Source organism: Lutra lutra, chromosome 5 (assembly GCF_902655055.1).
Source record: "Lutra lutra chromosome 5, mLutLut1.2, whole genome shotgun sequence".
Classification (NCBI taxonomy): domain Eukaryota; kingdom Metazoa; phylum Chordata; class Mammalia; order Carnivora; family Mustelidae; genus Lutra; species Lutra lutra.
In genome coordinates, this window is record NC_062282.1 from 120,468,085 (window position 1) to 120,482,092 (window position 14,008).

The following is a 14,008-nucleotide window of genomic DNA, read 5'->3' on the forward strand; positions in this document are numbered from 1 at the left end:
ATTACCCACTGAAAGACATAGGTAAGGACGGACATAACATTACTCATGATAGCCAAAACCTGGAAAAAACCCAAATATCCACCAAGGGTATATTCATAAGATGAAATGGAAAAATTATGGCTACATGAAACTAAAAGAGTCCCATACATATGACGCTGAATGAAACTAACCAGATACAAAAGAATTGTCTGTTTACGTGATGTTCAAAAACAGGCAAAACTAGAAAGAAGTGACAGAAGTCAAAATAGTTCTCCTTTTTATTTGAAGTAGGGAGAAATCAAAGAGAAAGGCACTAGGTTATTGGAAATAGGAAACTAGGAAAAACCTAGGTTATTGGAAATAACCTAGAGAGGCAACTAGGTTATTGGAAATGTTCTGTATCTTGGCATAGGTGGCAGTTAAGGCACATATGTAAGTAAAAAAAAATGTAATGAATAGTACTTTTAGGATTCTTATACTCTATACTTTGTGAATTATATCATAATATGAAAGAAAACACACGTTATCTCTTAAGACTTGACTTCCTATAGAGTTTATCTTTTAATTTTTCCCTTTTAGTTTGACAAGGTATTTTTCCTCTTGATGAAGAACAGGAAATCAACAGTATCCATCTGACCTTAGAATTAAATTATCTTAACTCTCCTATGGCAAACTTTAAGAAAGGGAGGGGAAAAAGCACCATCTTTCTCCAGTGATTAGAGTAAAATACCAGGTTTAGCTTGCGTAATCCAACTCATTATGCTACTAGATAATCTTTTAAAGCAGGAACATCAAAAAGTTGTTTATGATGAAAGATCAAAATGAAGAACAAATTATAGTAAAATAAGTTACTATTAAATCAACATAAAAAAAACCCTTTGATACTTTCTCTGGAGCACAGAGGAAACTACAGTAAGCTGGATACAGTAATTACATGTTTTTGTGTTTTAACATCAATAAGAGTAAAGTACATGGGGATCATCATGTGTTTGTCATTGTAGATAACAGAGGCAGCTACAAGGAAGCTCTGTTGACTGAGGCATCAATTAACTATTTCAAAAAAACACTAAATAACCATTAAAATCCTATATATGACTTAAGAAAAACCATATAAATCCTCTCTAAAGGGAGAGTTAACACCATTATGACAAAATGTTTGAGACACTCTTTAGCTTTCTTACATCAACACCATGTAAAAGACAGTACTCTCAATATTGTTTTAAATGGAGGAAATTATAATCAACAACTTAAAAAGCTTTGAAGTACTGTAGCAGCACATCCTAAATTAGTATTAAACTTCCTTAGTCTCCCTAATCACAATACAATGTACTTTAAATCTTGAAAATGAAAGATATATGGTAAGTTTAAAGGCAAGACAAATAAAATGGGGCTTAACGCCTGCCTTCATCTAGAATCATGAAGTATTCTAACTCAGGCCTCATGTAAGGAAGGAGGGAATTTACCTGCCATGCTGGAACAGAAGTTGAGTTGGACATGACTGTTTTTTGCAGCTCTTCAAGGACGGCATCTGGGAGAGGGTTTTGTGACTCGAGGAGTAGTTTACACTGAACTTGTCTCAAAAGTAAGATAACAGCTGGCTGATCAGGGTTACTTTTTAAATTCTAAAAATTAAACACCAAAATAGAAATAGATCAAATAGATTCTTGAATGTTAAGTGGCAATTAAGCTATTCTCCATGTTGGAAAAAAAAGTCTGAATTTAACCTTTCCTTAATAAAAAATAAAGAACTGCAAAAGTAAAATAAATAAAACAATGAACATCTTGAGAATATCAAACTCCACATTTAAATTAAAATTGATAATGCTATTATTGTAGTTTTAAGGTCATTTTAGATTCAGTTTGTCTCTTTGACTTGTTTTATTCTCAGGTGATATCCTGAAAACCTTGAGTTCTGAATGTAGATGGGTGAATTAAGAAAACATGAAATTAACAGTGAAGGCTAACACTATTCCTTATTGGAAGGAACTCTACCAGAAAAGCTATAATTTTTTGTTTTTTTGTTTGTTTTGGTTACTGTTTTTTTTTTTTCCTTTTTCAATCTCTTCACAAAGATATTCATTAGATGTCCTTCTCTAGGCATACACTTTCCAAACACTGTTAAGAGAAACGACCCATTTACCCACCTCCCTAAGCCATTATTTATCCACAAACACACATATATAGAATTATATATGTGTATCTCCTTGCTAAATATATGTATACAGACGGATATATGTATACGGACAGATATACACATACTTCAAAGAAGTTTACGGAAGTTCTCTAAACAAGCCTTCCACTATTGTTCTAAACATTTCTTTCTTTATTGCTTGTCCCTCAATAACATACTTTACTTTTTTTTTTTTTTAGATTTTATTTATTTGACAGAGAGAAATCACAAGTAAGCAGAGAGGCAGGCAGAGAGGAGGAAGCAGGCTCCCTGCTGAGCAGAAAGCCCGATGCGGGGCTCGAACCCAGGACCTGGGATCATGACCTGAGCCGAAAGCAGCGGCTTAACCCACTGAGCCACCCAGGAGCCCCCATACTTTACTTTTTTAATTAAGTCATAGTCTTAAATATATGTGATCGCTTTCTGCTAAGAAACTGAACAAAAAAATGCTAAGATTCATAAAAGTATCCCTTATTCTGTCAGAGAAAGTATAGCAACAGTCAGTTGCTTATTAAACACTAACTGTATAATACTAATCTGTCCTGAATTTAGATGGAATCTCATAAATAAAAGAGAAAATTTACCACTCTGCTTTTCAGAGAATTCAAACACCAAAGGGATCTTCAAAGATCCATTCTTCCTTCTCCATAAAATTCATCTCCTCCCACACCCCTGCCCCCCCCACAAAAAACTTCTAGAAAGAAAATACAACTCAACTTGGTAAACATTTATGAAAAAAGGTATTTTCAGAAAAAGTGATGTTTAAACCTTGCATTATCCACTCAATTATTTCTGAATAGGTTTATGAAACTGATTTATTCATTGAATACATATTTATTGAGCCCCTACTATGTGTTAGGCAAGGTGCTAAGGATTTACGCACAGAGCCTACAATCCAGGTATGTAAAAGGTAACTACTAGGTAGCACCAGTTGCTCACTTACTTTTCATTGTCTTTATGTGGTTCAGAGCTTTAGAAAAATACAGAGATGATAGAAAATAGACCAATCTGAAGGCAGTAACCAGAAATCAAAGGAAAATATGGCCTCCATAATGGTATCCTCAACAAAGATCTGTTAAGTCCTTGAGTCCTAGAGTCACACAAAAGTGAGTTCAAATGGCAACTCAATCATTTTCTAGCTGTGAACTCTTGTGCAAATTACTTGCCATCTCTAAGCCTTGGTTTACTCATTTATAAAAAGGGGATAATAGGGGTGCCTGGGTGGCTCAGTGGGTTGGGGCCTCTGCCTTCGGCTCAGGTCTTGATCCCAGTGTCCTGGGATCGAGCCCCGCTTTGGGCTCTCTGCTCGGCGGGGAGCCTGCTTCCTCCTCTCTCTGCCTGCCTCTCTGCCTACTTGTGATCTCTGTCTGTCAAATAAATAAATGAATGAATGAATGAATGAATGAATGAATAAATAAATAAATAAATTTTAAAAAAGGGGGATAATAGTATTTATGTCATATATTCCTGGGAAGTTCAAATACAAACTGCTAAATGGACTGACTGGCTTACAGGTCGTCGTTGTCATCGTCGTCATCATCATCACCAACACCACCACCGCCACCACCCTATGCCCTTTAAATAACGTGCATTCCATGTTTAATGTTATCTTCGGAGTAGGATAAGAATCCATATATCTCAATGCTCAATTTCACAGTCATACCTTCGTGCAGAGGGCTTCAGCTTCAGATATTCTTCCCATGTCTATTAGACCAGTGACAGCCTGGGAGAGACACCACTTTTCCAGAGATTGGTTATAATCTTTAATGAATTCTTTGTCTTTAACTGTTAACAAAAATGTTAATGTTACTTTCTTCTGCGATTTATAATGTGTTCTCAGCAGAGAAATTCATTGCTAAGAAGTATTACAATTAGACTTATCATCATAGACAATATTTTAAAACTTACAATTTTTTAAAACTTAATTAAAATTTACAGGAATACCACAGACTACCCTAGTAGGTGCCAGGTTCTGAAAAGTTTCATGGTAGGAGCATTTGTGGTTGAGGAAGTTAAAACTTTATAGACTTGTGATTTACATAAAAAATCACTTTACAGTACAACTAAAAATAGTTAACTGAAAAAATTATTTACTGCGATATAATTGACATACGATAAATTACACATTTGTACATATTCAAACTATACAACTATGAACCATCACTATAATCAAGATAATGAACATATTCATTAACATGGAGAGTTTCGCCCTACCCCTTTGTAATCGCTTCTGTCCCCAGCATACCTCTCCTTTTACGTCTGTCCCCAGGCAACCACTAATTATTTTCAGACACAATGGATCAGTTTGCATTTTCTAAAATTTCACATAAATGGAATCATAAAGTATAGATACTTTGTCTAGCACCTTCACAACTATAAACATACATAGTAAATTACATTTCTACAGGTAAAGCGGCTTTACATTCCTAGGATAAACCCCACTTTATCATGAGGTATTGTTATCTTTTTTATGTGTTGTTGGATTTGAATTGCTATGGTTTGCTATGAATTTCTGCATGTATAGTTCCTTCCACAGTATTAATTAAGATAATGTTTTCTACATATGATTTGAAGCCTTTTAAATTTATTTAGAACTTCTTATGGCCCATAAGACATGTAGGTAGATGTTCTGTGTGCAGTTGACAATGCCATTATTAGAAGTATTCCATGAATGTCAATTAGGTCAATTTAGTTGACACTGTTGTTCAAGTTTTTATCATACCTTTACTGATTTTTTTGTTCAACTGTTCTGTCAATTATCAAAAGAAGAGCACTGACTCTCTAACTATGTAATTGTGGATCTGTCTGTCCCTCCTTTCAATTCTGTAAATTTTTAGTTATACATTTTTCCACAAGTTTCTTTTTTTCTACCTATCTTAGTGTGAAATGCAATGCTGATTTTGTATGTTTTGAAACTCTTACTTAGCACATAAATGCTTAGCACTGTTACGTCCTCTCAATGAACTGATTCCATTATGAAATGACCTTTCTTATCATTGGCAATATCATTCGCTCTGAAATCTGAATTCGCACTTTGTCTGAACTTAGCACTGCCATTCCAACCCTCTGTTGATTAGCGTTGGCATGGTATATCTTTTTCCAACCTTTTACTTTTTAGGCTATTTTTGTCTTTACATTTAAATATAAATTTATATTTTGTCTATGTTTCTTTTAGGCAGTATATAGTTGGCTCTTGCTTTTTTATTCAATCTGAGAGTTTCTGCCTTTTAACTGGGGTGTTTAGGCCATTTAACTTGACTATAGATATGGTTGGGCTTAACTCTAATGTGTTACTTGTTTTCTATTTGTCTTATCTAAAGTCTTTGTTCCCTTTTCCTCTTCTTGGAATTATTTTTTACGATTTCCTTTTATCTACCTTGGTGGTTTATTAGCTATAACTTTATTTATTTAGTATCTACTTTACATTTTAAAGTATTCATCTTTAATCTGCCACAGTCTACTTTAAGTAATATTATACCACTTTGCGTACAGTATAAAAATCTTACAACAGAGTATTTCCATTTCCCCTACTGTTCTTTGAGCTATTGTTGTAATATGTGCTTTATACAGTCAATTACATTTTAAAGAGATTTCTAATGTGTCATGTGTGGATCTGTTTCTTTTTTTTTTTAATTATTTTCAGTGTTCCAAAATTAATTGTGCACCACACCTAGTGCTGCATGCAGTATGTGCTCTCCACAATACCCACCACAAGGCTCACCCCACTCCTCACCTTCCACCTCCCAAACCCTCAGTTTGTCTCTCAGAGTCCACAGTCTCTCATTGTGGATCTGCTTCTATTGATTGATTTATTTCATTGTGGGTGGTACTTTTCTATCTCTTTGCATGGGTATTAAGTTTTCACTGAACACGAGACATTGTAGAATTCTGAACATTTTTGTATTCCTGTAATGTTCTGGAGCTTTGTTCTATATGCAGCTCAGCCTCTAGAACATGATTTCATCTTTTCAAGACTTGTTTTTAAGCTTTGTCCGATGAGATCATTCAGCCTTTAGCGTGGGGCTAATGATGCCCACTACTTTTTGCAATATCCTTCTGAGTACTGTAGCCTGAATTCATTACGTATAAAATGTGTTTGTAAACTTACTTGAAGCGGAAACAGCAGATAACAGTGGCAAGTGCAGGTCCATTCTCTTTGGCTGCGTATTGTTCACTAGAGCCAGTTTATCATCAGCATGACAGGCTGCCATCAGCCCAGCCCAGACAGCAGGATCACCTACACATAAAGAATATGGTTAGAGGTCTTGTTAATATCAACATATTGCTAAAAAATTATCCAAAGTGAGACTAAGAGTTTATAGATACCAAAAGCTTAAATTAAAATTAAAAATAAATTATATCTGTAGAAAAAAAAATCCATTTTCTATATTTTTTTAAAAAGATTTTATTTATTTATTTGACAGAGAGAGATCACAAGTAGGCAGAGAGGCAGGCAGAGAAAGAGGAGGAAGCAGGCTCCCTGCTGAGCAGAAAGCCCAATGCGGGACTTGATCCCAGGACGCTGGGATCATGACCTGAGACAAAGGCAGAGGCTTCAACCCTCTGAGCCACCCAGGCACCCCCCAAAAAATCCATTTTCTTAAAGGAAATTAATTTATACTTCTTTTCAGACAATACATTACTATCCTTCAAGATCTGCCTTTTTTTCAAAATACAGCAAGAATAAGAAATATTCTATTAAGTTCTCCCATGGCTGGTTAGCTCAGATGCCTAGAGTACTGTGCTACTGTGGAAAAGTCAATTATATTTACTTTCATTGGACACCAAGGGCAAGTCTCAAAGAGACACATATGGTCATCATTCAAACCCTGTATTAAAGGTTCAATCATAGAAAAAGCAAGATAATACTATTTCTCAGTTTTTAAGAAAAGTTCGAGCCAAGGGAAAAGCTCACAACATCTCCATTTACCTATGTTCTAACAGCCAAGCATAAAGTCATTTTATCATTCCAAGTGAAGCAATTCTAGGATTATACAGCTGTTCACGGATTTGATCTTTCCTTTCCTTCACACCTTGACAGCAGCTTCAGGGGAGGGGGGCAAGTAGCAGACTGAGGTAGTACTAATATAGATTATGCATACAGGTGCCTCTTTTTTAAAAAAGGTACTTGCAAAAAGAAGGTGAAAAAGAATTTAGAACTTAGATGAGTTTTTATTTTTTGGTCTCTTATAAGTTATTTTGTAGGTTAATATCTGCACGGTCAATATCTTGGTTCTATTATGCTAAAAAAAGTAATAATAATAATAATTTTGGGGTCCCTGGATGGTTCAGTCAGTGGAGCATGCAACTCTTGATCTCAAGATTGAGAGTTTGAGCCCCACAATGGGTGCAGAGATTACTTTGAAATCTTCAAAAATAAATAAACAACAACAACAACAATAAACAGACAACTAATTGTAAAATCCCACAGGGGTGCAAGTTAACAATATAGTCATTTAAACAAAAATTTTAGCTTAAGTTTTACATTTTTCCTATTTAACTGTTCCATCTAGTATATACCTCTATTAAATGTCTGAAATGTCTATTTTACTTACAGAAGATCAGTATTATGTTAATAGTACAGGAGTCATTAGAAATCTTAGATAAAAAATCTTTATAAAAAATTAAATGCAGGGGCGTCTGGGTGGCTCAGTGGGTTAAGGCCTCTGCCTTCGGTTCAGGTCATGATCTCAGGATCCTGGGATCGAGCCCCGCGTTGGGCTCTCTGCTCCGCGGGGAGCCTGCTTCCTCCTCTCTCTCTGCCTGCCTCTATGCCTACTTGTGATCGCTCTCTCGCTGTTCAAATAAATCAATAAAATCTTAAAAAAAAATTAAATGCGTATCTCCATATTATAAAATAATTTCTACCCAAAACAATGACTACCTTATTTTAAATAATGAAAGACAGAATCAAACTCCAGAATAAGGAAATGGGGACCACTCCTTAGAATTAATGAGATCTGATTATTGTATAAGGAAACGCAAGTGACTAAGTCCTAGATCTGAGATTTTAGTTTTAACAATGCAACTAATTAAATGTGTGCCAGCCTTCTCTTTGGGACTCATTTTTCTATAAAACAAGGCAAGTGAACTAGATGATGGCTCAGGTGTCATCAGGCCTAAAACCCAAAATTCCAAATGAAGTGGACTCAATTTCTGAATATTAACTATTTCTAAGATTAAGTGAAGAACTCCTTTTAGGGATCTTAAGGTATAGTTTTAATTTCAGGAAGAAGGAAATGGGTATTCGCTGGCTGTAATTTCTCCTGTCACAATTCAGAAGAATCATTGCTTTCATTAGCTTTTCTGTAAGTAATCAGCAACTCAAATTCCTTATGAAACCAAGTGATAATATAAATATATGTATATAATATGAGCCTAAAATTTTTTAAATATAATTTGCTAAAAATACCTTCTAACATCACAGAAGCACTAACCTAGCAGAAAATGGATTTTTCTAATTTAATTCTAAATTCTTGGGATTGTTTAAATTTCTGAAAAGATTCCTTTGAATACCATCTATCAAAACTATACTTTGATATAGTTCTACAAGTTCTACAAGGACAAAGATCTACGAGGATTAGGTAAATAGCTACTACACATAACTACAATTAAATTTACTTTCACTGGACTCCAAAAACAAGTCTCAAATAGGAACTCATCTTCATTAGTCAATCCCTGTTTTAAGCATCTTATATGATGACTCTAATTCCTTGAGTATATATTTCTCCATAATATGGGAAAAGAAGAAGATTATAGAAGAGCTGATCTGGGCAATCTCACCTTTCTAAAGTTTATACCACTCACACAATCAAAAGCTAACAGATCTTTTATCATTCTAGATCCATGGTAAAAATCCTTGAGAGTAATTCTATCTAATACTTTATTGAAATAACCTCTAAAAATCAAAAACTTATCCAATGTGTAACAAAGACAAATCCAAATGTTTAGGGTCTTTTTTTGTTCTATTGCATAAATGAAACAAAGAATAAACCACAAGATGTTGGTCTGTTTACTTGTTTTATAAAATAATCTCTGATTTATTAAATATTTTGCAGTTAGGGCCTTTCCAATTTATTGTAAAGATAACATTGGACTGATTTTGTATGATTTGTTTCCTAACAGTTCCTAGCCAAAAGCAAAAGTTTTCTGACTTAACAAATGTTTGAAGTGCTCTGCAAGAAAAAAATTATTTAATTCAGTATCTCATATTAAAAATACTATTATATAAAAATACACACTCATAGGTATTCCAGTCCTCTAGGAATGATAATGGAAGTATATTGATGTGGTCATAGGTACTTGTTCAGTGATCATTGTGATCAAAGACACAAAGAAGAGCTAGCTCAGGTGAGGTCATCACCTTGACATTCTAACAATTACCTCAGAAGACATATCTCCACTCTTTAAGGAGCTAACTACCCATAACAATAACTAAATAACTAAGTATGTTCATTAAATAATTTAGTAGCTATAAGGTAAACCTCATTAAACCAGATGATGGAAAACAAAAAGAAAATTACTTCTTGAAAATACACAATTCAGAGTTTCAATAAAGAGTAATAAAGTATCTTTATGCAGATATTCCTTTTAGCCTGCTTCAAGAATTGGTTATTTCTTAATTATTAGCAGTCAAATGCAAGATAATCAAATAATATGCAAAAGCTTAGAATATTTTCTTAAATTCCCTTATTTCATGAAATGCAAACTTTATACCTACAGGTCACAAATGCAAAACCAGAAGAAACTGAATTAATGAAATGGATTATATTATATTCACCTGGAGAAAGAAAAGCTGCTTTCTGAATGGTCTTTAGTGCAATATTTTTTTCAGTTTCTGCTGAACTGCTTCCCATAGCTAATTGATTTACTGCAGTGTACAGTAATGCCTTCTGCAAAAAGGAAAAAGAAGAGTATTAACCAATTATCTTTGTAGCTCCATGACTTTCAAATTGACTAAAAATAGGACTATATCAAGTATGATGTGACTTCCTAAACCTAGGAAGAAAAATTATTTTACGGTTTCATAAATAATATTATTTAATAAGTAGAACATTTCCTTTGTACTGGAGAAAACTAACCTTTCCATGATTTGAGTCCAAAATATGAGCCACATTTCCTGCTATAGCACCTCCCTATAATAGAAAAAAATTATTTAGATAAATGTAAAAACTTTCACAAATAAAAATTAATACTGATAAAAATCTTTCCATTTAATTATTTGAAAAGCTGTTTAATCACATTCATAACTTCCAAACTCCTGAAATATCAAATGATTACTGCTTTAAGAGACAAGTTTAGTATTTTTTTAAATTTAGTATTTTTTAAAAAAAATCTTTTCTACTATGATCATTTTAACTCTACTCTTTTAAAATACTCATTAATGGTGCAAAAGTTACACAGTTTTATACCAAACACAAGTACATATTTCCTAACAATATAAAATAAAGTGAAAGAAAGAAAGAGAAAGAGAATCAGAATCCCAGAACTTATTTTAGGATTAACATGGTTTTACTCCACGGAAATAGGGTATTTTAAAGTCTTCTGTAGTGCCTACTAAAATGAATAGCCAGAGCACCTTGAAGCAAATGACGGCTTCAATAACAGTCAACTCAAAACTGAAAATGAGAAAAACATATACATCATAATTTTCGTGTAGTAAATCTGAAATCCTTAATTTTTAAATTCAGTTAGACATTTTACCTGAAAGAAAGTGAAAGCGAAATAAAGCGAATTATGAGAATGATTTCATTTTAATTCAGAAGTACACTGTTCTCCTAATTTTATATCGGAATTGTATCAGAAATGTCTTGCACATCATAGTTAGCATATAAAGAATGCTAAGAATAACCTTTAAAAATATGTCAATATAAAACAAATAGAAGACGGATTAAAAAGAAAACAGAAAACACAGCAGAATAGAAGGAGGATTCAAGAGTTAGATCTGGGATGATCCAACACCACAAATACTAACTGGTTTTAGCACAAGTTATTTATTCTCTGTCTCAAGTGTTCTCTATAAAATGGACATTAATTGCAGCTACTTCATGCGGTTGTTGGAATTAAATGACAAAATATATATAAAATGGTTGGCACATAGTAAGTACTTCAGTCTAGTGTCTAATAATGATGTTCTTTTAGGTTTTCTGAACTACTATGTGCAAAAACGGGTAGGAATAACAAATAAAATCAGACCCGCACAGACTTCAGACAGTGGAATTATTAGATGTAGTAAGTGTTCAAAACATATCAGCTACTACCATTATGTTTACCCACTAATTAAGCAACTTGAAAGGACATAGTAACCACAGAAATTAACAAAATACTTTATAGACCCCCGAAAATATCTGGCTACTATGAACTAAAATACATAATCCCTCTTATAGAACATCAATGACTTCATGTTGCGATTCACCTTTTTAGATGTTAGACATTAGCAATGTCCTAGTTCTTATTTTCTTATCTTTGAAGAGCTTTTAAATAAAACTATCTTTTGGGATTCAAAAAACCCAACAGTTATTTCTTCCTAAATGGCAACATTATAAACATAACCTAATCACATAGCCATTAACATAATTTGTATGTATTAAAAAAAAAAGCCCACCTACTTCTCTGTATCTTTCATAATGCCCAGAACAGTTCAATAGTACAGGAAAGAAACTCGATGTACTACTTATCAAATGACTAATAGCAAATCTGGTGAAAGAACAGAACTCCCTTGTTGCATTAGTTGTTTCCCAGAAGGATAATGCTAATATTCTAAAAATTGTATTACTTACTACATCACAAGTTACTTTATCTTTTTGCCAGAATTTAGAACATTACTTACCTTTGCACTTCGGTTAGTATACTGAGCAACTACTCGGGACAACAGAGACCAAAGAGTTGGATCAGCTGGGTTACTATAGAGATCATCAAAAGCAAAAGGCTTAGATTAGGGAGTTACTTTAAACCATGAAAAGTAAAAGCAACCAAAATTCTATTTAGTACCTAAGTTCAAAATCTTGTAGACATCTAAAACAAGTTCGTATTAATTGTCTATGTGTGAATGAAAGTGCTTTTATTTTCAGAAAACGTATCTTCTAGATACACCAAGAGTTCTTATGAAAATAAGAAGGAAAAATCAGCAACATAATTACAAAGCCTAATCTAATTAAGAAAAGCTAAGGAAATTTAGTACATTGTGTTCAAGGAAAACACAGAGATGAAAACTGTGAAAGGAAAATAAATTTCATTTAGAACACTTTACTGCTGGGGTGCCTGAGTGGTTTAGTTGGTCAAGTGTCTCACTTTTGGTTTTGGTTCAGTTCATAGACCTCAGGGTTAGTGATCAAGCCCAGCCTGGGGCTCCTCACTCAGCACAGTCTGCTTAAATTTCTCTCCCGCTGCCCCTCCCACACCATTCATGCACACACACTCTCTCTCTCTCCAAAATAAATAAATCTTTAAAAAAAAGAACACTTTACTGCTGGAAATAAAACAAATAACCATTACTGCTAGTAATAAGTGCTTTCTATTTTCTAAATTTGGAAGACATTAGTGAATGTTTGAGTAGCCAAAAAATTCCTAAAACCATCAAGGTAGACAGCATCAAATAACAAACGGACCATATCACTAACTTGAGAATAAGGAAGGACTTTTGTATTAAAATAAGTTTCAGGCCTTAACTTACTGAATAAGAGCAAACTTATTCAAACCTAATGGGTAAGTGCAAAATTTCTGTTCTCTTATCTTATCAACTGATTTAAAAAAAAAAAAACTTTATAGATGAAATAATGTGTATAGTCAGCTACCTGCTCCTAAGTGCAATTTCAGAAAACTACACTCTGGTTTACAAAAATATATGCTTTACTCATTTTATATTCTTAGTAAGGTCCAAATGTCAAAGATTAGCCCATCAAGTGTAATTACCCCAAGTTCACAAGTACAGAATTTACCTGTGAACAGCTTTAGATGCTTGTCTCTGCACTGCCACATTGCGGCCTTGCAGTGCATAAATCGCTGAAATGAGAAGGCACTTTGGATAATCACTGTCTTTCTGTTTGATGTGCTTCAGCAATTCATTAAGTGCCGCTTTTGAAAGTGTAGCATCCTGCATTGTCAATCCAAGAGCACACAGGGCTTGAAGGCTTTCTGTGGTTGGTTCCTTTAAGATGGAGCTGTAAATATTTTTAGTTGTCTATTAGCCATAGTACAGTAGTCTGTAACTATTCGAATATATTTAACATTTAGTTAAAAAAAGCAATTTACTTAAGGATTTACCAAACTAAGCCCAGCTATAAGATAAATATAAAACAGATTCCTTGGCTTCTGGGGACGGCAATTTCCCTAAATGTCTAAAGGAGTTAAAAATTCCAAGGGCCTTTCTTTTCTGTTCATTATATCTAAGCTTTAGAAACAAATGTAAATAGTGTTTTGGGGGCCTGGGTTTTAGAAAAATAACTGACCAGATACCCATAAAAATAACCACAGATATCACAGGTTATTATTTTACTAATTTATTCCAAAAACATAGAAATAGTTACAAGTTATACTGGTATATATTTTTAAAGCTTTAATTTTAAATGAAATTTATCAGGTTAACTTGAAAAATAAAGACAAAAAAAACTCTTTAGGGACCAAAGAGGTCAAAAAATAAGCTAGTAGAACTCCCTTCATTAAAATTTTAAGATTCTACTAGATCAGATGATCAATTACTCTTTTAAACAAATAAATAATACACACAGAGTACAGGATGGTTTTGAAGGACTGGATGGACCCAGAGCTAAGAATTAAGCCATGATCTCTAGTTCCACCTATGACCGTCAGGTCACAATCAGGTCAGTCCAATTCCTTTTATTCACCAAAAAGTTCCTACAA

General features: G+C 33.6%; 1 protein-coding gene across 5 annotated transcripts in view; it reads right to left on the minus strand.

Moving 5' to 3' along the window:
- SKIC3 (SKI3 subunit of superkiller complex) overlaps positions 1–14,008 on the minus strand; it is a 90,699-nt gene that overhangs the window by 22,490 nt on the left and 54,201 nt on the right. For all 5 annotated transcript variants that reach the window (XR_007127429.1, XM_047729876.1, XM_047729875.1 and 2 more), the window contains 7 exons: positions 13,087–13,308; positions 11,979–12,051; positions 10,231–10,284; positions 9,930–10,041; positions 6,258–6,386; positions 3,813–3,934; positions 1,443–1,601 (listed from right to left, as the gene is read on the minus strand). Coding sequence is in view for 4 of the 5 variants with exons in the window: in XM_047729876.1 (XP_047585832.1) it covers positions 1,443–1,601; positions 3,813–3,934; positions 6,258–6,386; positions 9,930–10,041; positions 10,231–10,284; positions 11,979–12,051; positions 13,087–13,308 (871 nt within the window). In the remaining variant the exon portion in view is untranslated. The remainder of the gene's footprint in view (positions 1–1,442; positions 1,602–3,812; positions 3,935–6,257; positions 6,387–9,929; positions 10,042–10,230; positions 10,285–11,978; positions 12,052–13,086; positions 13,309–14,008) is intronic.